This window comes from Papio anubis, chromosome 6, assembly GCF_008728515.1.
Source record: "Papio anubis isolate 15944 chromosome 6, Panubis1.0, whole genome shotgun sequence".
Lineage (NCBI taxonomy): Eukaryota > Metazoa > Chordata > Mammalia > Primates > Cercopithecidae > Papio > Papio anubis.
This window is the reverse complement of record NC_044981.1, coordinates 163039332-163066658: the sequence shown is the minus strand read 5'-3', so window position 1 is coordinate 163066658 and position 27327 is coordinate 163039332. Positions and strand designations below refer to the sequence as shown.

The window sequence follows — 27327 nt, the reverse complement described above, 5'->3', positions numbered from 1 at the left end:
TTCACTCTGATGGTAGTTTCTTTTGCTGTGCAGAAGCTCTTTAGTTTAATTAGGTCCCATTTGTCAATTTTGGCTTTTGTTGCCGTTGCTTTTGGTGTTTTAGACATGAAGTCCTTGCCCATGCCTATGTCCTGAATGGTATTACCTAGGTTTTCTTCTAGGGTTTTTATGGTATTAGGTCTAACATTTAAGTCTCTAGTCCATCTTGAATTAATTTTCGTATAAGGAGTAAGGAAAGGATCCAGTTTCAGCTTTCTACTTACGGCTAGCCAATTTTCCCAGCACCATTTATTAAATAGGGAATCCTTTCCCCAGGAAATGATAAACTTTTTACTTAGCAATTTGGAAATAGCATCCTCAATGCATGGGTTTCCTAACCAAGTTTCCAAATCACTTTTTCTAAAATAAATAGTGGACTTTTTGATATATGACCGTGAGAGCTTCAGAAACCTTTTGGGATTGTCTCCTCCATCACTGAAGTCTCTCCCAGGCAAGGCGTGCAGTCCAGATGCAGAACAGGACACCTACAATTGGGGGATGTGGCCAAGGCATTTTACCAAACCTCAAGCTAGGGTAGATTTAAAAAAAATCTTGTAATACAATTTCTTTTGATCTTGAACATTTATATATTGTGCCAGTAATGGCTTCTGGAGTGTAGAAAGTTCTCAAGCCCACGTCTTTCGCCACACAAAGGGATTGGCTGTCATCGTGTGGGTGAGGCCATGCCACTGGGTGATTCTGCAGCCCAGCAATTGAGCAAGGCCTGCTGGGGACCACCAAGCACTGCTTTAAACCATTTCACAAGTTTTCATTGATTCCTTGAACAAAGACTGAGGAAAGATGGTGACAGACACTTTGCAAGGTAGAAGGGGATAAACAGGCGTTAGTACAAAATGTGGCCTGTCCTGTGAGGGATCAAGGACCCATGAAATTGAGAATTGAGACATATTTAATCCATGCACAGCCCCTGATTTTCCCTGTAAGTGTTTGTGGGGTCAGAGACCTGCTTTTGAGCAGCACTGGGTAACAAGGATCTCTAGGTAGATGAAATCCACCAGGTGTGGATCTTCAGCCTGTCAGTCTGTGGTGCTTGTGAATGACAGTGGAAAGGCTGATAGAATTAAGTTGTGTCATAAGACAATCTGAAAGGGCGTTGTGCTGTGTAAACTACTTCAGTTGGTCACCTCACTTGAAATACCCTATCTGTGCCCAAGACTGTCTGGAAATCTGTAATTTATAGCTCATATTGGCAAAACCTACTGCATGTGTGCATTTCAGCTTAATTTCTTTCGAGTTATTGTATTGTGCCAAGTCCTTCTAGCTCTGACCATTCTGCATGCTCAGGGATGGAGGGCGATCAGATGCCCAGTGGGCTGGTGGGGCCATTTCAAAACTTTGCACCATAGCTAATATTTTTTCAACAAAATGCTTCATAATCTTTTAGAACGTAGAATCACTAAGTTAGTTTAAAAAGAAAAGAAAGAAGAACCGTCATTTAGTGAACTCCTTTATATGAGGTTTTTGTCCAAAAGTTTCATCTTTTCAACAGTTTCGGAAAGTGCTAAGAGACGATCTGCACATTACCTCTGAAATCATTTGGACCGAATTGTGAAGTGTTGATTGTTTTTCATATGGCTTCCATTTGTAGGAATCGTCAGGATAGGAAATAGCGCACACAGCAGGGGCTGCCACGTGCCACACATCTTCTGAAAGGCCACTGGCCACATTCGAAAACCTCTCTCGGGAGAACTGGAATGATCTGCTTTTAGCAGGAAGCTGAAAAAGTCGTTAGGACCAGGGAGTACTGCAGAAGCAGTTCTCGTCCATCGCCCCAAGTATCTCATTTATGCATTGGAGAATACCGTTCACATTGAACCTTCCTTCAAAGATTAAGGGAGTATCTGACACACACACACACACACACACACATTACAAAAGGGACTGTCGCTGGTTTTGCTTGAGTCAATCCTAATGACTTTGAAAGAAAAAAAAATTGAACCCTTCATATTTATATCTAGAAAACTACTTAATGTAAAAGAAATAAATATATCACACTTAACTCTTATCTAATTAGTGTTACAGAGAGTAGTACCTAATTTCACTTTCTTTTTTTTTTTTTTTTTTTTCTTTTTTGAGATGGAGTCCAGCTCTGTCGCCAGGCTAGAGTGCTGTGACGCGATCTCGGCTCACTGCAACCTCCGCCTCCCAGGTTCAAGCAATTCCCCTGCCTCAGCCTCCCGAGTAGCTGGGACTACAGGCACCCACCACCACGCCTGGCTAATTTTTTGTATTTTAGTAGAGATGGAGTTTCACCAAGTTGGCCAGGATGGTCTCAACTTCCTGACCTCATATTCCACCCGCCTTGGCCTCCCATAGTGCTGGGATTACAGGTGTGAGCCACCGCGCCCGGCCCTAATTTCACTTTTAAACAAGTTCTTTTATTTGTCAGTTTCCAGTAAATTGTTGCCACCCACCCCTAGATATACCCACGTCCCAGGAAAAAACTCTATTAACTGCCTCCCTGGCTGCCTGTGGTGCTGGGAAGTGCATGTTGCTGTCCATATTGCATGCGTTCATGTTCGCCATCTGCACCCTGATTGGGAATTCCATGTTGATGCACAGGAGGAATCTTGTGTGTTGAGTATACAAAATGTTAATAGCTTTAAAAATATTGAGTCTTTCTTTTTTACCAATTAGTAAGCTTTATTCTTTGATCCAGAAATGATATCCAAATTGTTTTCCATTTTTTTTTCCCTTGCAGCAAGTTGTTTGATCTTATTTGCTTCTCAAAACTCACAGTTAATTTTGCCTGAACTTTCCATTATAGTTCAGTGCAGCTGGATAGGATAGCAGTGAGTAAACAAAGGGAATGTCACATAGTTTATCATTTTAAATGTCCTTATACAGAAACTTGGCCAGTTTTCTATTTCTGTATAGGAAATTTAGAGAACAAAGGGGAGAAAATTAATCATTTATATTTTCTAATACTATCACTTCTAATATCTTGATGTATTTTCTATAAATATTTTTCCTACCTTGTAAAAATGTCACAGTAATCATCATATACATGACGTTTATTTTTCTGCTTTCTTTAAATCTTATAACAAAGCTCTTTCAATATTGCCAAATAGACTTAAAAATCACTTTTTACCATTTTTAAAATTTTTAAATGATTATGGAGTCACAGGAAGCTGCAAAACACGTGGCAGAGGTCCTTTGTCCTTCAGCTGGGCTCCACCTTGTACAACCACAGGGCAGTATGAAAACCAGGAATTTTACATTTGGTACAGTCAACAGACCTTATTCATATTTTACCAGTTTTACATGTACTCATGTGTGTGTATATGCGTTCTCTGCAAATATATCACGTGTAATTTGTAGCAATACCATTCTGAAGATATAGAACTGTCCCATCGCCACAAAGATCCCTCATGGCACCCTTTTATGGACATGCACACACACACACACACACACACACACCCCGACACCAACCATCCCTCACCTCTTGCAACCACTAAACTGTTCACCTCTATAATTTTGCATTTCAAAAATGTTACGTAAATGGAATCATACATTGTATAATCCTTTGAGATTGGCTTTTTTTCACTGAGCATAATTTTCTGGAGATTCATAAAACTTGTGACTAACAGTAGTTTATTCCTTTGTGTTGGTGCGTAGTATTCCATGAGGTGATGTACTGCAGCTTGTTGAGCCATTCATTCATTGAAGACCATTTGGGCTGTTCGAGTTTTTGCATCACAAATAAAGCTGCCATGAACATTTGAGTACAGGTTTTTGTGTGAGCATAGTTTTCATTTCTCTGAGATAAATGCCCTGGAATACGTTTGCTGGGATGTTTTGTTTTGTAAGACACTAACCAGACTGTTTTCTACAGTGGCTGGAGCATTTTGTATTCACACCAGCAATGTACGAGGTCCAGTTTCTCTGCATCCTCATGGGCGTTTGACGTTTATCACCTTTTTTTTTTTTATTTTAGCAACTCTGAGGGGTATGTACTGATACTTTATTGCGGCTCTCCACTTCTCTAATGACTAATGATATTGAGTATATCCTCATGTGCTTATTTGTCATCTGTGTATCTTCAGTGGTGAAATGGATGCTTGTCTCTCTTCCCCATTTTCTAATGGATTGTTTGTTTTGTTCTACTGTTGACTTTGGAGAATTCCTTATATATTATAGATATAGAACCTTTGTTGGATGTGTGGTTTACAAATATTCTCTCCCACTCTATCGCTTGTCTTTTCATCTCCTTCACAGAGTCTTTGCAAAGCAAAAGCTTTAAATTTGATGAAGTTTGATTTATCACTTTTTTCTTTGATGAATCATGATCTAAGAATTTTTCCCTAGCCCTAAGTTTGGACAATTTTCCCCTATGTTTTCTTCTAAAAGTTCTGTAGCTTTATGTTTTATATTTATGTCTGTGGTTCATTTTCAGTTAATTATTGTATAAGGGATGGAATTTAGGTCAAATGTCTTTTTTTTTCTTTGCCTATGAATGTCCAGTGCTCCAGCATCATTTGTCGAAAAGGCTGCCTTTCCTCTATTGAATTGCTTTTCCAAAAGCAGCTGAGTGTACTTGAATGCTTCTATTCCTAGGTCCTCTATTCCATTCCATTGATCTGTGTGTCTACCCCTTCACCAATAGCACACTGTCTTGATTACTGTAACTATGTAGCAAACCTTAGCATCTGTAGAGAGATTCCTCTCACTTTAGTGTTTTTCAAAATTGGCTATTATAGGTCTTTTGCTTTTCCGTGAAATTTTAGAATACACTTATCTATACTTAAAAAAAACCCTTACTCAGATTTTGATGGGAGTTGTGTTATACCTACAGGTGCATTTGTAAGCAATTAACATCTTTACCATGTTGGCTCTTCTGAGCTGTCAACATGGCGTGTCTCTCCGTTTATTTAGGTGTTTGGTTTCTTCCAATAGTGTTCCATAATTTTTGACACACAGATGCTATACTTGTTTTGTTACTTTATATGTAAGTATTTCATCTTTTTGGAGTAATGGGAAATGGCATAATCACTCTGAAAGCCTACATAAACTTTCATTTGGTGGATAGATCATCATTTTCCTTATTCTTCTCCACTTGCTGGATATTTCCGTTGTTTCTTATTTCTTCACTGTTGTAAATAATGTTACAGCTTGCTATGTGTAAATGTTTTTGATGAATTCTGAGGAGTGAGATTCCTGTGTCAGAAGGTGTGCACGTTATGCTATTGGTCGACCATGGAATTTGTACAGAATAGATGCAGGCTTCCTGTTCAGGGCCCGCCAGTCTGCCCCATAGGACAGGTGCGTTTCCACTCACAGTGATATTTCTTTTTCTAAAACATGGACTCAGTTACTCTTGTAGTCCTTTCCGGCATTGCAGCTGACTACTCTCTATCACAATTAATATAAAATTCCATATAAGGCACAATTATTGTTTTTCCAAAAACATGACCTTGTGCTGCACACGTGCCATGGGTTAAGCAGCCGCCGCCATCACTCTGCCCACCAGAATGGCCTCTTCTGATCCTTTAGCATATCATTTCCATTTGCTAAGATGTTATCAATTTGAATAATTCATCCTGATTTGCAGTCTAACAATTTTGCTCTGCCAGCTCTCATCCAGATCACAAACACCGTGCATGACGAGTCGGCCGCCGGCACCACTGCCGGGGAGCAGGGACTCAGCCGCCCACCTTTCAGAACCGTTTTGGGGATGAGACTTTCCCCATCACCCCATCAGTTGTGATATCTATTGCCATGGATTTGGTGGACCATTTTTTAAAAAATCCATTACTTAAGCAGCTTTTCCTTGCAGAGCCCAAACTGCCTTCCTCTAAGTCGGTGGTGTTGCAGTGCTGTAGAGTAAGTTGGCCCCGTGCACGCTGCTGTTTCAGCTGCTGGAGAGGAGGACGCACGTCACTGGCCTCTCTTACACCAGCAAGCATCCCTCTACTGGGTGTCTGAATGGTCTGATCAATACAGCCTTGCGTTTTTTCCTCAGTACACTTGAAAAAGAAACTAATTTTGTCTACTTGCAGGGCTGAGGTGGAAGGATCACTTGAGCCCGGGAGGTCGAGGCTGCAGTCAGCCAAGATCGTGCCACTGCACTACAGTCTGGGCGACAAAGTAAGACTCTGTCTCAAAAAAAAAAAAAAGAAAAGAAAAGAAAAGAAAAGAAACTAACTTAGTGTGAGAAGAGCTCAGAGTTCCCAACAGCTGGGCACTCTTGGGATGTGCGTTTTCTTTCCATCCCAGTTGACTCAGCATTTTTTATTCTGCCTAATGGAATCATCGCAGCCTTCAGCAACTTATTCTGGTAAAGAACATTCACCAACATGTTGCTTTTGACAAAGAATGAGGAGATCACATTGGAAACATGTAGATAACTGAGTATGGGAGAAGATGATATTTGTAGATTCTATTTTCCCTTTTCTGCTAAAGAAATAGGAAATTTATCCCAATAGGTCTCACTGGGATATGACTGTAGTTTTCTTGGTTATACTGATGATGTAGTTTATTATGATATAGGTTTTTCCACTTGTGATTTTAAATCCTGTGTTATTAGTTTTCTCTCATCTCTTGGTGCAGTTTCATATTATATATCTCAGAGACAAAAAAAAAAAAAAATGTTAGTTTTCCAAGTCAGGGTGACACACTAGCACAAATAATGCCCCATTTGGTGCACACCAGGCATGCGTCCTGGTATCACTGTCACCCTCTGTGGGTTTTTACCTGGCATTATTTTAAAGTCGTGCCAAATAATACAGATGTATTCAGCCCCTTTAGGCACTCATCCCACTGCCCAGACCAGAGATGGTCCCATTTAAAGCTATTCCACGAGGAAACACTGTGGCTTGACCTAACCTGCATGCGTGTTCCATCTGCCCCGAGTGTGAGGCTTCTCGGAGATCGTTCCCACGCATCTTAATACACTCATGTCAGTCAGTAGCTGCTGTCTCATTCCCTGATGCTAGTAATGAGTCTTTATAAAGCAAATCATTGAGGATACTTTTCAAGATGAAGTGGAAGGGGTCATGCAGCCATATACCTAAAACAGCGTGTCAGACACCAACACCCCAAGCTTCCGTGACAACTTCACACTGACGTTTCCTAGAGAGGTTAAGGATTGGAGGGTTTATTAGAAAGAGCACACCCATAGAATGGCCGGTGTCAGGACGGGGAGCCCATGTGTGTGCAGGAAGCCCTGGCTCTCCACTCTTTGCACGTCTTTTCTGTGGGAAGGAGGCCCCTGCAAAAGTGGCGCTCCATCTGCCAGTCACCGTTTATAAGCACAGCTTTCAGAGTCCAATTTGCATTGACTGTGATTTATAAAAATACCAGCAGAGACTGAGGACTGAGAAGAAGGGAAGGGAAAATAATCCGCGGGAACAACAGGCAATGAAGGCGAAGGCAGAAACAGTGGCGGGGTGGCAGGGTTTAATTAAAACCAGAGAGGAAGCGTCCTGGGGAGGTTCCTCTCTCCTCAGTCACTAAACAGGGACGGGGTGGGGAGGCAGAAACGCAAGTTTGAATAGAAAGAGAAAAGAAAGGAGAGAGATGCCAAGGCTGGTTTTGCTGCTTCTCCTCCTTTCTTCCCATAATCTCTGTCCACTCAGTGCTGCTGTGTTCTAGGAACCTTACATTATTAGCCCAGCCTCAGTTCCAAGGAGCTTCAGTGAGTAGCTTAACGGAGACTTCTCCCTGAAGAGGAAGGGAGCCCCAGCAGCCAGCCCACTCCTGGATTGTCACTGTGCGTGCGGTGACTGCAGTGACTACTCTTGGATGCTAAATCACTTTCTTTGGTCAGAAAAAGAAAAAGTGATATTCTAGGGTGGACGAGAACACAGAACTCAGCGCTGTTCCTGCACATTGCCTTCCCTCCGCGGATTCTGCGGCATCCATTTGAGCATCGCATCGAATAGACGCAGTTCGAACTCTGAAAATGACCAGGGTTGAAATGGAGACCTTGTCTCACTGAGCAGGCCTGCCCTCGATCAAATGGAGAGGGTCACACTCCTGAAATTTCAGCACTTCTATCTGCGATCTTGACATGGCATCCGGTATTTTCCTTTCTCTTTCCTTCTCCTGCTTCCCTTCCTCCTATGATTTTGTGGCAGATTTATTCCTCTTAAATTAAGCCATCTTTGTTTCACCTAGATTCCAGCAGGCGCCCATGTCACCAGCCTGATTTCCATTCTTGAGGGTACTGGTTCTGCTGTACTAAATGGCTCACTTATATTTAGCTTTTTAGAAATGGAAGGGAAACTTTTTGTAGAAATGGTTTCCTAAGGAATTGATTGGACAGATGCAGCTGGTCCCATGATTTCATTTCACATTTGCTCACACCAGCAAAAGCGGACACATTTGCGGAGACGCAGAAAGGGCACTTGAAAGAGCAGAGAAGGCCCCAGAATTCGCGAGCCGTTACTGCTCTAAACATCCTAGGCCCTGGTCAGAATGGAAGCAGCATTGCCGGGAGCCTGGGTCCTGGGCCTCAGATGATCTGAATTCTGGTCCCTTGAATAGGAAGATGCCCAACCTGCTACGTGGGAGATTTCTTCTGGTTCTTAGAGTCTGTGGTTCAAGTGTCTAGCTATTTTTATTTCATATTAGCAATCACAAAAACGGCCTACTGTAGGATTTTTGTTGTGGGTGGCATGTGTTCACTGGTGCAGCCAGCTTTCCTGGTAACCAAAGGCCAAGGACCCCCGAGCTATCGGAAGTCGTGCCGCAGATGGCGCTCACTCTCCGGGGACTGTTCCCGCACAGACTCCCCTCTACTCTTGTCAGCAAGTATGCTGCTGTCTTTCCTTTCCAGAAGAGGCTAAAAAGCCATTTAGTGAATCTTCTCTCCCTTTAAAAGCATTCCTGAACTTCCATTCTAGCGGCATGGTAGACTAGGTGTGGCCAGCCCTCATGCAAAACACGACTAAAAGTCCTGGATCAAGCAACCCTTTAAGAATATTTAAAAGTGTGAGTGAGCTGAGAAGGGACTAAGGAATACACAGAGGCCAAACCCTGTGTTAGAGCAGGGAACCCGAGAAGGAGACAGATAAAGCCAGCTTTCTCCGGGAGGCCAGGTGACAACCTGGTGAACTGGAGCTTGGCTATTCACAGCCTCACAGGGCAGGGGAATTGGTGACAAATCCCAGGGCTGGCCCCAGGCAGACCTCTTGCCCCATTGCCTGCATAAAGCTGGGACTTAAAGGAGCTCCATCCCAACATAAGAAAAAGCCAGAACAAGACCTGTCTGTCTCACATATGCACTCACGTATGTGCATTCCACAGGTACACATGTGTGCACACACACATGCACACACTCAGGACAGTTGCCTGTGATGGGCCTCTAGAACTGGACCTCTGGGAGCAGCCCCTGCTGGAGATTGAGACTTGAGAGTTGTCAGTGTTTATTTACATGGTATATAAAGCCCTGAGACAGGACAAGGTTCCAATAACTACGTGGAGACAAAAGGCCAGGGACTGCACCCAGGGGAAAGGTGACCTTGGCAGACACAGAAAGAGGGGTAGGTGGGAGCGAACCTAGGGGAGAAGGATGTACTGGAATCCAGGTGAAGGGAGTGTTTCAAGCAAGAGGAGGTGAATAGCCATGCCCAGTGGTATGGAGGATAGAAATTTGGTCACTGGATTTAGCAACGGGTAAGATTTGGATGACTTGAGAAGGGCGCCTTTGGTGAGATAATGAAAGTCAGATTCTAGGTGAAGCCAAGTTCAGTGATTCCAGACCCAGGAGGCCTCGCCCAGGACCTGGAATCTGCATTTTAACAAGTTCCTTGGGGTGATTCTGAAGCAGGTGGGCAACATAGAACATTCATATGTTCAGAACCTCCAGGACACAATACTGTTCTTGGGCGAGTGTGTCTGGCTGTTGTGCCTTGAGAAAATGACTTGCGATGCGGTGCTCTGTCTTTAAGCCTTTATACGATGCCAGCCTCTTTGTCATCTGGGATTCAGGAGGGACTCCACCAATGCTACCCTCAAAGCCAGACTCTTGTCCACCTGCTCATCTGTTCATGCCATCAGCAGCAGAGCAGTGCTGGCTTGATGGGACCTGTGAGTTGGAGATAAGGTGCTTTCCTTGTTCTTTTCCACATTTTCATAAAACCACCTGTGTAATAATATATTCTGTTATTATTCCGGAAATTAATATCCTACATGTGAATCTGTGATTTCTAGAATGACCTCTGTCCTTTTTTGGAAATAACGTGAACCCTTGCCTATTTTGTTTCCTGTGTCCTTATTAATATTCTACAATATTAAATTTTTGCAAAATTTTAATTTGCACTTTTTATAAATATGATCCCTTTAATGACATGAAGAGCAAATGATTCAGAACAGAGGAAATGAACCAAGAAGGTGACTTTGGCCCAGAGAGAGGCATGCAGGGCCACAGTGGCTGACCTCCCTCGTCTTTCTCCCTGTCGCTCCTGCTTCCCAGCCGCTCCCATCAGCTGCTGAAATACCTGCCCGGGACTTCTTGCAGTCGTTGGAATTTTGAGTGTAGTTCTGCAGGAATTTAAAAAATTCCTTGTCACGATTTATCACATTCAAACATTATTTAAACAGTTTATACCTCTAGTTTTTCTTTCTCACGTTACAAAATGTTTGGAATCGTTGCTTATGGAGCTAGCACCTGATCACAGTCCCAGCTCCCCCTCCCAAAGCTCTCAAGTTAGCTTTAAAAATACCGTTTTATAGGAGCTGTGCTGGAAACCACATGCTCCTGCCATGGATGCAGCGGATTCAGGAACAGACTCGATCTTCCTAAGGGATTGCATGCAAATCCTCATCAAGTGCTAGATACAATTACCTGCCTCGTAAAACAGAGAAGACACATATTTCAAAATGAAATGTGAATAACATTTTCATGCCAGTTGCCCCTTAGTGCAGTTGTCACAAAGGGATCCAGAAACCAGGACCGTCCAGAGACGGTCGCCATCAGCAGTGCCCAGGCCTGTGGTGCTGGGGCTTCATCTGGCTGTTTCCTATTCACACAGACCCGAGTGCGCGCCGAGTCCATGGAACACCAGATCTTGTTTTGATTTGTTTTGTTTTGGTTTTGGGGAAAGTGAAAAAGAAAGTTAAGCATCCTCAGACGAGTTCAAGCTAAAATGTCACTGCGAAGGCCGAACTCTGAAGTCTAAAGGGTGACACTCTCGGGGATATTTTCCCATTGACACTTCAGATGCTTTGCTGTTAAAAACCTTACTGATTTGAAATGAGAAATTAACTGTATTGCAATATTATCAGGGAAGAAAACTGGAGTTTTTCATGTCATTTTAGGAGATGAAATTAGGTACGTACTTCAGGTACGTTTGCTCTAAATACTTTGACAGCAAGCATCTGCACAGAATTTGAAATGTTATGAGATATCTGCGTCGAAGGCTTTGATTCGAAACGTTAAAGAAATGACTCAAGAAGGCGAACTTCTGCAGTGGAGGTGGGGGTGTGGCGTGGACCGGGAGGCGGGAGGCAACAGGGGATGGCAGTTCGGATGTGCTTAGGAGGGCGTGAAGCCAGCTTAAAAAGCGGGCTGACTGGGAGCGGGGGGACACCCATGGGAATCCCAAGGTGCCAGCATCCATGGCCAGGCGGCATGGTGGTCTGGATGCTGTCACTCTTGCCGCAGAGCCCAGTCCCACAAAGGTGTGTCCCACAAAGGCAGTGAAGGGGGCCAGGACTTCTGGGACTGCATGAGCTCATTCACCACAGCTGTGGGCCTCAGACCCTCCACAAAGAGCTGCTGAAGAAAAAGAAAGGAATGGAAATCTTTAGGAAACATACACAACGGCTGGGAAACGTGCCCCAGGAAAGGGTGGTGGCTGCAGTGTGAAACCTCCCTGACCAGCTCGTGCCTCCCCTGCCCCACACCTCTGGGCAGTGTTGAATTTTACTTTCTGTTCTGCAGTGTCGCCGTTGCCATGCTCACATTACCAACATGAAGTCACAGAAGGATGTGCTTTGGGGGTGATTCCTTTTTTCATAGTGTGGGCGTCGCCTTAACACAGCTGCATGATGGGAGCTATTTTGGGAGGGAGGCTGGGGTTTGGATGACTCAAGTGCATGCTAGTCCTGTAGGTAGAGGATGTTAATGGCCACATTGTGAGGAAAGTGTTTTAGTAACAGAAGAGGAGTATTTTGTTGTTCTTTAAATGACAAATCGTCTGCAATTTCTTTCTTCCTTTAGTAGGTCAATGACAGGAAAAGATAGCACGTATGTTTCTATGGTGAATTGTTTTGAATTTGGTCTCCTGGCTTTGTTTTCTGTGCAGGAAGCCGTCTCCAGCAGCCACGTGGAAGGTAGTGGCTCTCACAGGCAGTGACACATGTGGATCCCTGAGGGTCTCGTTTTTCTCTGTCCCTTTCCATAAACCAGGAGATTTCACCACACAAGCTGCACAGTCTCCAGTGGCTAGCATGGTCCTGCAATTCTAGTAAGCCTGTGCCATGAAGGGAAGAAAGGCTTAAAATGTGATGTTTGCTCACAAATTAGCATCTAAATATAATGCCCATTGGCTGGGCTGTGCCTCTAGCATTTTTACTTACTCATTCAAGAAGTAATTATGAAGCAACAAAATTGTAATTCTGCATCTTCCAACTGCACTCATATGAACCTCAGGATGGATTAAACAGAGTCAATTCTGGCTATACTCATTGTTTTCCCAAACGGAAAAAAAAACCACTGTTTTTACAAAAATAGCAAATAATCCTTGACAATATGGAGACGGAAGTGTTTCCTTTAACTGTGAGAATGGAAAAGCCATAGATACCTGCGTAGGCCTCTAATCCGCTGTGAGTTTCCACGGCTCAGGCACCTCATCTGCTTTTACATGTGCCTCTATTTGTAACATGGAGGTAAAATGGCAAGATTTATAAGTAACTGTTTTGAGAAACTGAATTTTTCAAACATTGTCATGTAAGTTATTGCTATTGTGATTTCATTTGAAAGTCTTCACTCTTAGACTAGAACAGAGGGTGGAAGCACTTGGCTTCAAGGTCAGTCCTTGATGAGAAACCCACCTCTACCACTTCCAGCTATTAATGTATAATCTGAGTCTCAGGAGAAAATCTCCACTTCACAGTTTCTTAATGAAAAGAAGCGATGATGAATGAGAGGCTCCTGGTTCCCAGAGCACACTATGCATATAATTCCTGGTCGCTGTTTTTGGATGTGCGTTTTAGCCAGCAGTTTCTGAAGTTTTTTAGCCCCTCATCCTGTGGTAAAACTGTAGAAAGGGATGTACGAATGTACAGATAGTGGAACGGAAATCTCAGAGAAATACAGAGAGAAATTCAAGGAACAGTTGGGCTCGAATGTCTCATGTTGGGAGAAACACCTCCTTTCCAGTGTTCCATTTCCAGGGCCTGGCACTTGGGCAGATGGCCTACCCCTTCACAGGGGAAATCATGTGACTCTGGGGACAGGAAGCTCTGTGATGAAAATTTGTAGTGTTTTCTGTCAGTGTTTTCACTTATAGACTCTTTCTCCTACAGGGAAATCTTGCTTTCTGGGCTAGTGGAAAATCTTACCTGACTGCTTCTTCTGAAATATCACCTGTAGGATGGCAAGGACATGTTCTTCGCATTAGCTTTGACAAACATACCAGGGATAGTGTGAATCAGGAGGAGAAGGAAAACAAGCTGTCTGCATTTTCCAGACCACTTCTCCATCTAGGAACCCATCAATGTCCTTTTGGTGTCATTTTGTTCCATAGTTGCTATATTCATCGTACCAGAACTTCTGCCCACAAATAGATTTCTTTGAGAGTCCCCTTAGATTTTTCTGAGGTCCTGGTAAGACCAAATGACAAAAGTCCATGGAGAAAAGAAACCGTGAAGGCCCATGGGGTGCACACGATAACCACACGTGTCACCAAGGTGATTCCATAAAACTAAACGGGCCGGGCGTGGTGGCTCACACCCGTAACCCCAGCACTTTGGGAGGCTGAGGCAGGTGGATCACGAGGTCAGGAGATCGAGACCATCCTGGCCAACATGGTGAAACCTTGTCTCTACTAAAAATACAAAAATTAGCTGGGCATGGTGGCGGGCGCCTGTAGTCCCAGCTACTCGGGAGGCTGAGGCAAGAGAATCGCTTGAACCTGGGAGGTGGAGGTTGCAGTGAGCCAAGATCGAGCCACTATACTCCAGCCTGGGAGACAGAGAGGAGACTCCATCTTAAAAAAACAAAAAAACAAAAAAACCCAAAAACTAAATGGCGTCTCCACTTTTAAACACCAGTTCTAAAATCCGTAACAGACCCAGCTCATGGTAAAGTCAGGGAAGGAGGGAGCTGTGAGCGACTCAGGAACTCCTTGCAGTGTATTTCTCACCCATGCTGCTCTCTTGCAGGAGGAAGGCATTGTGAAGGAGATTGACATCAGCCATCATGTGAAGGAAGGCTTTGAGAAAGCAGACCCTTCCCAGTTTGAGTTGCTGAAGGTTTTAGGACAAGGATCCTATGGAAAGGTAAGTTCAGCCCTGGCTGGCTCTTGAGTCTCATTCCTGAACACAAAGGACACCTGGACAGAGCCCCTCTGGATGAAAATTGCAGGCAGTCCTCACCTGCAGGGCTGTGATCATGGGAACCTGGACAGTTCAGAACTGGGGCCTCACTTTGCACAGCCAGAATTCCAGTGGCACAGGGCTGGGCCGTGCCAAGTGAGGACATGTGCTGCTGGAGCCGTCACATGCACATTTGCTCCCTCTCTATAGCCTCCCTTGGCTCTTGGTAAATCATCACCAAGGTGAGGAGGGTTATTGATCTGAGCCAATGTATCTTTGAAAGTGCATTCTAACAGCTGTTTTCCCCAGAGAAAGAAAAAATAAGAGAAGAAGAAAAAAAAAGAAAAAGAAAAGAATCAATTCCTCTGGATTGGGCACAGGAGCCAGGAAGGCTGGGGTCTGCAGCCTGCTGCCCTCCTCACCCCGCGTGATTGCCTCATGAAGCCTCAGCCTCCCCACCCACTAAATGGAGAGGATAAAACCTACTTTATACAGTTGTTCCATGGAGTAAATAGGGCACGAATCCCACCCAGCCATTGCCTAAGATGTATTTGTGCAGTGGAATTGTTCATTTCCTTTTTTTCCACCTTCAAATTGTAGCAATAAAAGCTAATTTCTTTCAGGAAATGAGAAATAGTTAACTCTTCATTTAATGCCACATCCACATACAGCAATATGTCAATAACGCTCTTCAATTACAATGACGTGTGACTTACTCCAGCACAATGCTAATTTCTCTGCCTCCTTGGGTTAGCTGTTAGAAATATATAGGCTCTGACAACTTGATTTCTAGAACATAAGGGCCTGAAATAAACCGTGAAGCCAACCGTTCCTTACATGTAAGCAGAACAGCCCTGGCTCTTTAAAGTAACTATTTTTGTGTGGTATGTAGACATTTACCAAATCTTTGCATTCTTCACATGACTTTGTGCCAAAATGCATGTGGTTCCTGTTAATTTAAGTGTAGAATGAATACTACGTTAGTGTTCTGGATAATCCTACAGACCGCATGAACTGGATTGTTTGCAAAATTTATCTTTTGTCATGCTTGTAATGCAGAATATTACATTCTGTGGTGGAAGGAACGTGTGTTTATATGATGTATACACAAAATATGCTCGATTAAGCCATAGGAAATTACCAGCAATATTTTGGGCCTAAAAAAGTTTCTATTTAATATGGCTAGTTCGTATGGCGTTTATGAAATAGAGGGATGAAGATTTCAGTTTCTCACAATGTTAAATAGCCATTACCAAAAAGCACAAAATCACAGAAGGCAGAACCTGTGTAATGTGGTAGTGGAATGCCTCACTATTAATTAGAAATGTAGAGAAAAAAAGAGAGAGGAGAGTAATTTTCTCCATGATTTGAAAACAGAGACAAGCAAGCATTCTTTCCTTTTTCCACCTTTCAAGGGTGTTGCCCATGTGTTGTTTCTTGAGAACAGATTCCACCTGTAGAAGCACAGAATTGGCCGAATCGTCTTTATCTGGAGGGAAGGAGTGCTGGAGTATGTCCCACAGGGGAGGCCCAGGAAGTGTCAGGGGGGCTTTGGTTGACTGGCTCTGTTACAGAGTGAATCTTACCAATGTCCTCCTCAGAAAACTGGGGTATTAAAGATGAAAGGAGAAAGGCTTTTCCAGCTCCCTCGTTCAGATTTCAAATTTTGAATTTTAATTTTGCTTTAAAAAAACATGTTTTGGAAAACAAGTGAAATCATGGTGTTTGGCAGAATCCCGTTGGAATGATAATGTTCATAACACTCTGTCCCTTTCTTTTCCAGCCTTTTCACCACTTCTAATTTTATCTTTACTTGTGTCTTTATTATATGAGGAATAAAAAAGTAAAGTTTCAAGAACAGTAGTAGGTAGGGGAAAGAGAAGGATGAGATAGTGGCAGCGCCCATGGGTGTCTGATGTCCAGGGATTACGGAATGGGCCGACTCAGGTAACGCCTGTTCAGAGCTGGTTTGAGGGGCAGGGCAGCAGGTCCAGGCTGGGGCTGGTGTGGCAAGGGAAGCTTAGGTCTGCTCCGTGGATTGATGCGAGCTGGATTCTGGAAAGAAGAGATATTATTCTCGAAAGCATTGCTCAGACATTTCCAGGGAAGATTGGAGCTAATATCAGTCACCAGAGAGTCATAGATACAAATTGTATTTGTCCACATCGATTTGTTTGTGGTGAGTTTTTTTAATTTAAGCAGAACTGATGACAAGAGGGGGAGAAGCTGTGTGTTCTAATGCCCCATGTTGCTGTATTCCTCCTCTCTACATGCAAATAACACAACCTTATGCAAGAGTCGTCTTCCCTTTTGCACCTACCAGGGACAGAAGGACAACACTAAATTTTCTCATTCTGCAGAAAGCACCTGTTCCTCAGGTGTCCACCTCCTGCCTCTGCTCCAAAGAGCAAAGACCTGGCGTGAATCTGGACGTGATGTCCCAGGGCAGGCCTGGCCTGGGAGCCGAGTCCTTCAACAGGGCTCATAGTTGCCTGTCACTGAGCCACTCCATTCTTTCTCTCTTATTTAATGATGACACTGGAGACGCAGAAATGGATGACATGCAGTTTCTTCCCTTTAGACTTTTGCACTGGTGCCAGCTCCTGACTTCAGACTGCGCCAGGAGCCATGCGAGTGACTTGTCCCGTTGCCTGCCTGTGTGAGCCGCTTAGGCTCTCCGAAGTCACTGCTCTTTGCCTGGTCAGCCGTAATAAGCTTATTCCTGTGGCAGAAGCCGCACTCACCACCAGCAGGGAGGCGTCCTGAGCTCTGAGCTCAGTCCTGCAGGGCGAAGCCATCATGATTTCATTGCTATCTAGAGAGCAGGTCCATGGGTGGTGCTTGGGACCAGAGAAAAGCACAGAAAAGAGCCTTATCCTCAAAATGAAAAGCAATTTCAAGCTTGAATCAGGAAAGCAATGAAAGATGGTGAAGCTTGTTCAGTGTTGAAATGAGGGGTGCAGACCCAATGTTCCCTGCGAGCTTAGAAGAGGGAGGTGTGGGAACCACCCCCGGGCTGGGAAAGTGGCTTTGCCCTGGTCCCACCTCCTCACCTGCTCCTTATTTGCATAAATGCCAGGGGTAGGATAGGAAACCTCTTTTCCTTTAAAATATTCTGGAGAATGAACTGTAGGTTATGGTTCCTGCATTCTAAAAAGGAACCAAAGTTTTTTAAAAAATCCTTGCTTTCTATGACTTTGCTGGTAGCATGATAAGAACAGGTCTTTAAATGTCTTCCTTTTGGGGGCAGTTGTTACCCAAAACTCCCGGAAGTGCACGCGGGCATTTGGCTCCCGCTTGAAGAATCTTGCAGCCCAACAGCAGCCTTCCAGTTCTGAGAGAGAGCTGAGAATTCTGCTGAGAGAATCAGCAGATCACCGTGATCCATGACATCGTGAGGCAGTTCAGAGTGACATCACACCTGTTGCCAGGTCGCGGTTCTCGCAGAGCCTTTGCGATGCAGCACAGCAAGCTGCTGGAGAGGCAGTTCTAAAAATGAAATGAGGGGGCACACACAGCGCCCACTGGGTTAAGTCTCAAAGACCCAGTGCCTGCATTAGCTCAAGGTTACAGTGTTGTTTTAGAACTTTTTCCACTACCTTAAAATTGATCTTCAGTGACAAGAATGACAGCAGAGAGGGAGAGGGAACTGCACGCCGCCCAAGGGTCAAGATCCCTGCCGCAGACCAGCAAGTTGCCGCACTCATTACTGATATCATTTTTGCATTTTTTGCTGTGTTTTGCTGCTCGTTTCAAGGTGCCGTTCCCCTCTGCTGGGTCCTCTGCTTGTGAGTCGGGCAGCACCTGCTGCAGGAATTCGCAGTAGCTGGTGCCACAGAGAAGCTTGGCAGACATTGGTAGGATGGAGTTTTTCCCGTTCTTTTAAAAAACAAAAGTAGAATTCTCTCTTCAGAACAGACAAGCATGAACATTAGCCGTGACCATCAGTCATCTTGTCTTTAAGGCCTAACATACAAGAGAGAAAAGTTCATGTGTCAAGACCTATTCAAAATTTGACATCATTTAAACCAAATCTTAACTGGCAGCTGCCCCATGCGGACTTGGTCTTCAGTTCAGACTTGAGTGGAATGGGGCTTCCTCTGCTCTTTGAGTTTCTACAGTCATACTTCTTATGGGTGAGGGGTTGAGTGCAGAGGTATAGAAAGTACAGACCCATTCAGGCTATTCCAAAGGCCGGACCGTCCAAACACAAATCCTTCATGTACTTTGCTTCCTTTTTCTTCAGAGTTCTCCCTTTTTGAAAGAAGGAGTTTGTTGTTTGCAAACTCTTGGGCTCAAGTGATCCTCCCGCCTCAGCCTCCCGAATAGCTGGGCCTACAGGCACGCACCACCACACCCAACTAGTTTTTACTTTTATTTTTACTAGACGTGGGGTTTTGCTATCCTGCCCCGGGTGGTTGCAAATTCCTGACCTCAAGAGGTCCTTCTGCCTCAGCCTCCCAATGTGCTGGGATTACAGGTGTGAGCCGCTGAACCTGGCCCTTTGTTTTCTGATTATAAGAATGCCTCATTTTGGGAGCTAACGTGTCAGCTTTGCCGTAATGGAATGGATAGATTTATCTGTCACCCAACTAAAGTCCACCATGGGCTGGAGCAACCGCCTATGGCTTCCATCTTCCACACAGTGACTCAATGACCAGGTTGCCCAGTTTGTCCCACACTAGGTGTCCACAGTTGCCACGGCAGGGAGTGGCAGCTGCAACGTTTTGCACCTGCTCTTCGTTGCCTAGGCCAGGAAGGTGCACTCCTGCCCTCGCTGATGTCACTGCCCAACTTACCTGCAGGATGCCAGAAAAAATGTGGCGTCCCTGCCACAAACACAACTGTCCCTTGTTCCACCCCCTGCCCCCTGGTCTTTTTTGGGACCCAGGTTCCTGTCTGCCAGTGTGGCCTCTCCAGCACCGGGATGCTCACGCAGCCTTGCCCAGCTCCCGGACTCCTGGGCTGCGCCTGCCTCCTCTCTGCACTGTCCTGGCTGGTCCCGATCTCCACAGCACCACTGACCAAGTCAACCTAGGGACATCAGGCACACGGACGGGCTGGAGAAATGAAAGGAGTTGCATCAGATGGAAGCTAAAACTGTGCATGGCGTGTGACTTTTCCGTGATTCAAAACAGAAGATCTCAAGAGTTAAGCAATAATGTTTTTATCTCTGCAAAACTCCTGTCCTCAGACCACTGCCTTCACATCTCTACCTGCCTGTCAGGAAGCTCGCCCACTGCACAGCGGGAGCACCATGAGCAGAGTCCTTCCATGTGCAGTAACTTCCAGGGTTACAGTGGCTGTGCCAGCAACAGCCATGGGACCCCAAGCCCCGAGAAGGGCTTGTGCCTGTGTCTCCCACCACAGTGCGTGTGAGAGTGACGCCCCAGCTATCGCCCCAGGTCTGCATCACAAGCTTGTTTATCCAGCTTTGGATACACACACACACACACACACTCTACATCTCCCAGAGATGAATATTAACTGTTAATGACGGTATAGTCCACAACCCGGGGAAAGAGGGTGTGCCTGTGACTTTCTGGGACCTAATTGGGTCTGAGAGGCAGCATTTCATTGCACAGGATGATGCTGTACTGTCCTGCACCCTGGATAGGGGTGCTAGGGGTGCTTTCCCATGGACATTGTCTAGAAGATTCCCCGCCTGGGGAGGGACTGTGATTCAGTAATGATGGTGATCGGGATGGATGGCAGGGCAGCAGTGAGGTCAGGAGTCACTTCAGGGGCACATGGTGAGAACGTGACACTCATACAGCAACTCCGTGAATCCTCGTGCCTGTGCTGGGACCTGGTGTCTTCCCGGTCCCTCTTTATTTGTGCCTACAGAATTGACGCCGGTTGGTCTCCCTCCAGTTTGGCTGCCCCAGCAGCCTCTGCTCCTAGAGCCCCTGCATTCAGTGTCTAGACATTGCCCCTCCAGTCTGTGGGGGAACCAAGAGTGCAAAGGTCCTGGCCATGTCCCTCTGCCCACGGCAGGTGAGGCTGCTGCTCCACACAGATGCTCACTTGGGCCACCTGGAGTTTCCATGGAACTAGCACATCTCAAAGGCATCTCTAGTGGCCGGTCTTTCTGGCTTTTTGAGGCTTAGTAAAGGAGACGTTTTGGGAAGGAGTCACCCACCTCGGCCCTCCAGCCACACTGCGTGGGCAGCCACACCAGTACGCCCTGTGCCTGTGTCGTCTCCATCATGCAAGCAGATGTTTGCATCTATTGGAAAACACTTTTAGGAAAATCAAGTACTATTTTCAATTTGCATGCAAGATTTTTTTTTTATACAAAGGAACTCCAGTTTTGTTTACTAAGTTTGTTCAAAAATCACTAATACAAATTTAAACTCAAGCTCTCAATTACCTTTTTTTGTTGTTTTTCTCAGTGACACACATCAAAATGTATTTCAGAAAGTATTGTCAAATATCCATAAGTATATTTAAGAGCCAGTTAGAAAGGAACTCTTAAGCTACTTACAGCTAAAATTTGGGTGAAGACCGTTCAAGTAAGAGAAAGTAGCTTTTCTTGAAAATCGCATAGAGCCTGTTTTGTGTGATTGGTAATACCTTTCAGCGCCGTGTCTCAGTAGGGATTTACAGAGGGATACTGAAACCAAAGGATCTCCCTTAAAACTCCTGTTTGCTTTTCCAAACAGCTGGTCTTCAAAATAAGGTGTGGTAGTATTTCTGATATAAAATGCAAAGTTACCAATGCCAAAAACAAGGGACGCTTCTTCATACAGACACACAGTGATGCTCACCGCAGAGCTATAGGAACTTGAGCGTTTTCCGGCAGCCTCGACGTTGGGAAAAATTTTAAATTTTCTACAGTGTACTTGTTTTATTGAAAATGCTCTAAACTTCCTCGGGTATCCCCTTGTCAAATCCATAAGGAAAGCGAGTTTGAAGTCTTCTGGGTTTCTGATGTTCCGTTTTCTCTTGCTAAGGTGTTCCTGGTGAGGAAGGTGAAGGGGTCCGATGCTGGGCAGCTCTATGCCATGAAGGTCCTTAAGAAAGCCACCCTAAAAGGTAAGGGCTTCAGCAGAGCCAGCTGCTTCTGAGGACAGGTAACTGCAATTTCTACTGCGTTATTTGAGGAAATATTCATTCCATTTAATGTTCGCGATTTCTGAAGATGTCTCTAAATGAGCACTCTGATTGATGTCTCTGATTGATAATAAACAGTATAAACATTTCCATGAATATTTCAAATATCCTTGCAGAGTTTCCACAATTGTCAGAGAAGAGCTGTATTGCGTAAATACCATTCTCCCACATATGCTCCGCCGTGGAGCGGCATTTGGAAAGCAGAGCAGCAGACTGCGAGCAGGCCGTTGGGCTGGATGGGGCCTGACAAACCAGCCTCGATACTGAAAGGCCAACGGCCTCACTTGCTTTTAAATACAACGTGACTCATGGTTGGGTTGGGTTGTTTTCCTTTGTTGACCCAGTGGCTGGGCATGAGAAACACCGATGTCTACCCAGCTCCTCTGCACGCCCATCCTGCAAGTGAGGGATGAGCACCGAGTGCAGCATTAGAGTCAGGATGTGATCCAACATCTCCGTTCCAGGTTCACAGTCATTGAGCCCGTCACTAGCTGGGCACCTGTCACCTCCTATTCACTCCGTTGGTGAGACAGGGAACTTCCTCCTGCCCTAAACAGCACAAGATGATTGAACACACAGCGCCGGGCACTGGACAGATGAACTGACAGCAGCTTGTTAGTTACATAAACTTGACCCCTGGGGAGGAGGGCACCCCGTGCCACACAGGGCCCCACAGGAGCTGCACTTAGGTGCCAAGACTGTGAGAAACAGGCTTCCTAGGAACAGGAGGGTCATGTGGCCCCTGGTTCCTGCAGAAGGTGTGGCCGGCTTATTGGAATGATTCTGTGGGCTGGCAGGGAACTGAAGCCTTTTAGGGTGGGTGCTGGATAGGGGCAGCTAGTTCAGCTAATGGGGAAACCAGCAGGGCAGGGAGCCTTTCTCTCTGGGCGGGGGCACACTTGGTAGAGCAGGGAGCTCAGGCAGAGGCCTTGGGGCCCTGTGAGGCTCAGAGATGTCAAGGCAGCACTTGAATTATCAGGTCTTGCAACAGTGCCCGAGCAGTACAAATATGTCATTCTCTGCCTTCAAGTCACTTGCCGTCTAGCTGAGGAAATGAGATACCTGTTGGGAAGGACCTGTCACCAACAATAAGGACAAAAAATGCCTAGAACACATATGTACAGACTTTAAACCACTTAGGTATACAAAGGAGGAAAAGAACTTTTCCAAGTGAGTTAGAAGGTCCGTGGGACTTAAGGTGAAATTTTCTGTGGGGGAGAGAAATCTGGTAGACATTTATCAACACAACCAATGGTAAGAAAATGCAGAAGTTGACCACTTTGGCTAGACCTGATTAGAATTGTCTGTGCGTTTGGGGGTGGGCAGGGGACTGTTATAAATACAGATCCAGATCCAGGCCCCACTCCTGACCTATTGAATCATCATCTCTTAGAAACAAGGCCTAGATATATGACTTGTCAAACAAGATGTCCCAGTAATTCTTATGTACACAAAAGTCTTAGGTGGGACATTCTAGTTTATTAGAGGCACTTGAGTTTTTAGTTCAGTGTTACCAATTGTAACATAATTTAACCCATGCTTTTTAGAGTGAACTTTTTTGTTATATACTTCAAGTTGAAATATACATGTACACAACCTGCAGGTTCGTTACATATGTATACATGTGCCATGTTGGTGTGCTGCACCCATTAACTCGTCATTTACATTAGGTATATTTCCTAATGCTATCCCTCCCCACTCCCCCACCCCATGACAGGCCCCAGTGTGTGATGTTCCCCATCCTGTGTCCAAGTATTCTCATTGTTCAATTCCCACCTATAAGTGAGAACATGTGGTGTTTGGTTTTCTGTCCTTGAGATAGTTTGCTCAGAATGATGGTTTCCAGCTTCATCCATGTCCATACAAAGGACATGAACTCATCCATTTTTATGGCTGCATAGTATTCCATGGTGTGTATGTGCCACATTTTCTTAATCCAGTCTATCATTGATGGACATTTGGATTGGTTCCAAGTCTTTGCTATTGTGAATAGTGCCGCAGTAAACATATGTGTGCATGTGTCTTTATAGCAGCATGATTTATAATCCTTTGGGTATATCTCAGTAATGGGATGGCTGGGTCAAGTGGTATTTCTAGTTCTAGATCCTTGAGGAATCACAACACTGTCTTCCACAATGGTTAAACTAGTCTGCAGTCCCACCAACAGTGTAAAAGTGTTCCTATTTCTGCACATCCTCTCCAGCACCTGTTGTTTCCTGACTTTTTAATGATTGCCATTCTAACTACTGTGGGATGGTATCTCATTGTGGTTTTGATTTGCATTTCTCTGATGGCCAGTGATGATGAGCATTTTTTCATGTGTTGGCTGCATAAATGTCTTCTTTTGAGAAGTGTCTGTTCATATCCTTGGCCCACTTTTTGATGGGGTTGTTTTTTTCTTGGAAATTTGTTTAAGTTTTTTGTAGATTCTGGACATTAGCCCTTTGTCAGATGGGCAGATTGTAAAAATTTTCTCCCATTCCGTAGGTAGCCTGTTCACCCTGATGGTAGTTTCTTTTTCTGTGCAGAAGCTCATTAGTTTAATTAGATCCCATTTGTCAATTTTGGCTTTTGTTGCTATTGCTTTTGGTGTTTTAGTCATGAAGTCCTTGCCCATGCCTTTGTCCTGAATGGTATTGCCTAGGTTTTCTTCTAGGATTTTTATGGTTTTAGGTCTAACATTTAAGTCTTTAATCCATCTTGAATTAATTTTTGTATAAGGTGTAAGGAAGGGATCCAGTTTCAGCTTTCTACATATGGCTAGCCAGTTTTCCCAGCACCATTTATTAAATAGGGCCTCCTTTCCCCATTTCTTATTTTTGTCAGGTTTGTCAAAGATCAGATGGTTGTAGATGTGTGGCATTATTACTGAGAGCTCTGTTCTGTTCCGTTGGTCTGTATCTCTGTTTTGATGCCGGTACCATGCTGTTTTGGTTACTGTAGCCTTGTAGTATAGTTTGAAGTCAGGTAGCATGATGCCTCCAGCTTTGTTCTTTTTGCTTAGGATTGTCTTGGCAATGCAGGCTCTTTTTTGGTTCCATATGAACTTTAAAGTAGTTTTTTCCAGTTCTGTGAAGAAAGTCATTGGTAGCTTGATGGGGATGGCATTGAATCTTTAAATTACCTTGGGCAGTATGGCCATTTTCACGATACTGATTCTTCCTATCCATGAGCATGGAATATTCTTCCATTTGTTTCTGTCCTCTTTTATTTCGTTGAGCAGTGGTTTGCAGTTCTCCTTAAAGAGGTCCTTCATATCCCTTGTAAGGTGGATTCCTAGGCATTTTATTCTCTTTGAAGCAATTGTGAATGGGAGTTCATAGAGTGAACTTTTTTTTATTTTAGGTATAACAATATTTCTAAAACTGTTTGTCATTTGAACTTATCAAATATTTCAAGATTCTCAAAAAATATTCAATAATTTTTCTGTGTTGACGAGAAAATATACAGAAAACAAAGCAGGTTTTGACCTTGTAACCCTAACTTTTAATAAAATAATCTCTTCAGTAACAGTTACCTCTTCAAAATAGGAAGTTAAATTAGACATTTGTTAGTGCAGGATCATCTGAATGCCGACACAGTGAACTGTTCTTGCAGTTTCTTGAAAGGTTGACCAGAGATTACCATGCGACCTCACTGGTCCACTCCTAGGTGGTTCACCAAGAGAAATGAACACAGCTGTCTACACAGAAACTAGCACAGGAATGTTCATGGCAGCACCAGCCAATTCACAGGAGCCAAAAAAGAGAAAGAGCTCAAATGTCCACTATCTGGGAAATGGAAAAATAAAGTGTCTGTCTATTCAACAGAATTATATTGGGCAATAGAAAGAAAGAAAGTACTGGTGCACACGCCAACACGAGTGAAGCCTGGGAAGAGTGCACTCAGTGAGTACAGTCAGGCACCAAGCTGCGCGGGTTAAGATTCCACTCATATGACAGTCCAGAAGAGGCAGACCCTAGAAACAGACAGTAGATGAGTGGCTTCCTAGGCTGGGGGGTGAGAGAGGTGGGAACTGAGTGCAGACAGGTCTGGAGCTGCTTTTGGGGTGATTAAAATGCTTTAAAACCCACTGTAGGGATGGTTGCACAACTCTGTGAATATCCTAAAAATCATTGAATTATACACTTTAAATGGGAAAATCGTATGGAATGTGAATTATATCTCCAAAAAGCTGTTATTCTTAAAATGAACAGCTGCTGGATAATACAGTCCTTTCCTAAAACCCACTCTTTCATCTTTGAGGCATTGAGATTTGCTCTCAAACACAGATGAGGCATCTTTCTGTGGTTTAAGACAAAGACAGGTGGACGCTGGAAGCTCTCCAGCCTGTCCTCGGCCACACCCTGTCCTACTGTCCATCAGCCGGTTCCATGTTCACCTCTCCAGGGCACCAGGAGTGACCCAGAAGAGCTTCTTTTCTCCTTCAAGCGTAATGGTTCCTTCTTTCCCTTCAAAGTTGGTCTCACCCTCTCCCGCCACCGAAGGAAAGGGAGGCAAAGTGGGAGTGTGGCTGGAATCTGTGCCTGCTCACCCTGCTCTGTAGGAATGCAGTGGAATGGAGGAGTGGGAAGCTGCTCTCTGTTTAAGTCATCGCTAAGCTTGGACTCCATCAGGGCTGACCTTGACCTCTTAGCTCAAGTGCAGAACTCTCCATCTCAACGACTTCACTCTCCTTGATGCAAGTGTTCATGGCTGTTTATAATCCAATTCACGGTGTCCTTGAGAAGCGGCTCGTGATCCACAGTTACATGGAATAGACTTGATATAAAACTGTGTGTACGGAATGATCACAGTATTGTTAAATGTAAGAGTGACTTGAGCAGTAGTGAGGTGTGTGCACACACGAGATGGACATTGTGCCAGGAGCAAACATGCCAAAGTGAAGGCCTGACTTACAGGATTGGGGCTAGCTGTCGTCTTCTTCCCTATACTCTATTACTGCAAGTTTTCTTTTTTTTTTTTTTTTTTTTTTTTTAAATTTATTTATTATTATTATACTTTAAGTTGTAGGGTACATGTGCATAACATGCAGGTTTGTTACATATGTATACTTGTGCCATGTTAGTCTGCTGCACCCATCAACTCGTCATTTACATCAGGTATAACTCCCAATGCAATCCCTCCCCCCTCCCCCCCTCCCCATGATAGGCCCCGGTGTGTGATGTTCCCCTTCCTGAGTCCAAGTGATCTCGTTGTTCAGTTCCCACCTATGAGTGAGAACATGCGGTGTTTGGTTTTCTGTTCTTGTGATAGTTTGCTAAGAATGATGGTTTCCAGCTGCATCCATGTCCCTACAAAGGATGCAAACTCATCCTTTTTTATGGCTGCATAGTATTCCATGGTGTATATGTGCCACATTTTCTTAATCCAATCTGTCACTGATGGACATTTGGGTTGATTCCAAGCCTTTGCTATTGTGAATAGTGCTGCAATAAACATACGTGTGCATGTGTCTTTATAGCAGCATAATTTGTAATCCTTTGGGTATATCCCCAGTAATGGGATGGCTGGGTCATATGGTACATCTAGTTCTAGATCCTTGAGGAATCGCCATACTGTTTTCCATAATGGTTGAACTAGTTTACAATCCCACCAACAGTGTAAAAGTGTTCCTATTTCTCCACATCCTCTCCAGCACCTGTTGTTTCCTGACTTTTTAATGAT

General features: G+C 44.4%; 1 protein-coding gene across 1 annotated transcript in view; it reads left to right on the top strand.

Moving 5' to 3' along the window:
- Nucleotides 1–27327, top strand: part of RPS6KA2 (ribosomal protein S6 kinase A2) — a 455610-nt gene that overhangs the window by 314911 nt on the left and 113372 nt on the right. The window contains 2 exon segments of the mRNA XM_031667562.1: nt 14392–14508; nt 21501–21582. Coding sequence (XP_031523422.1) covers nt 14392–14508; nt 21501–21582 — 199 coding nt within the window.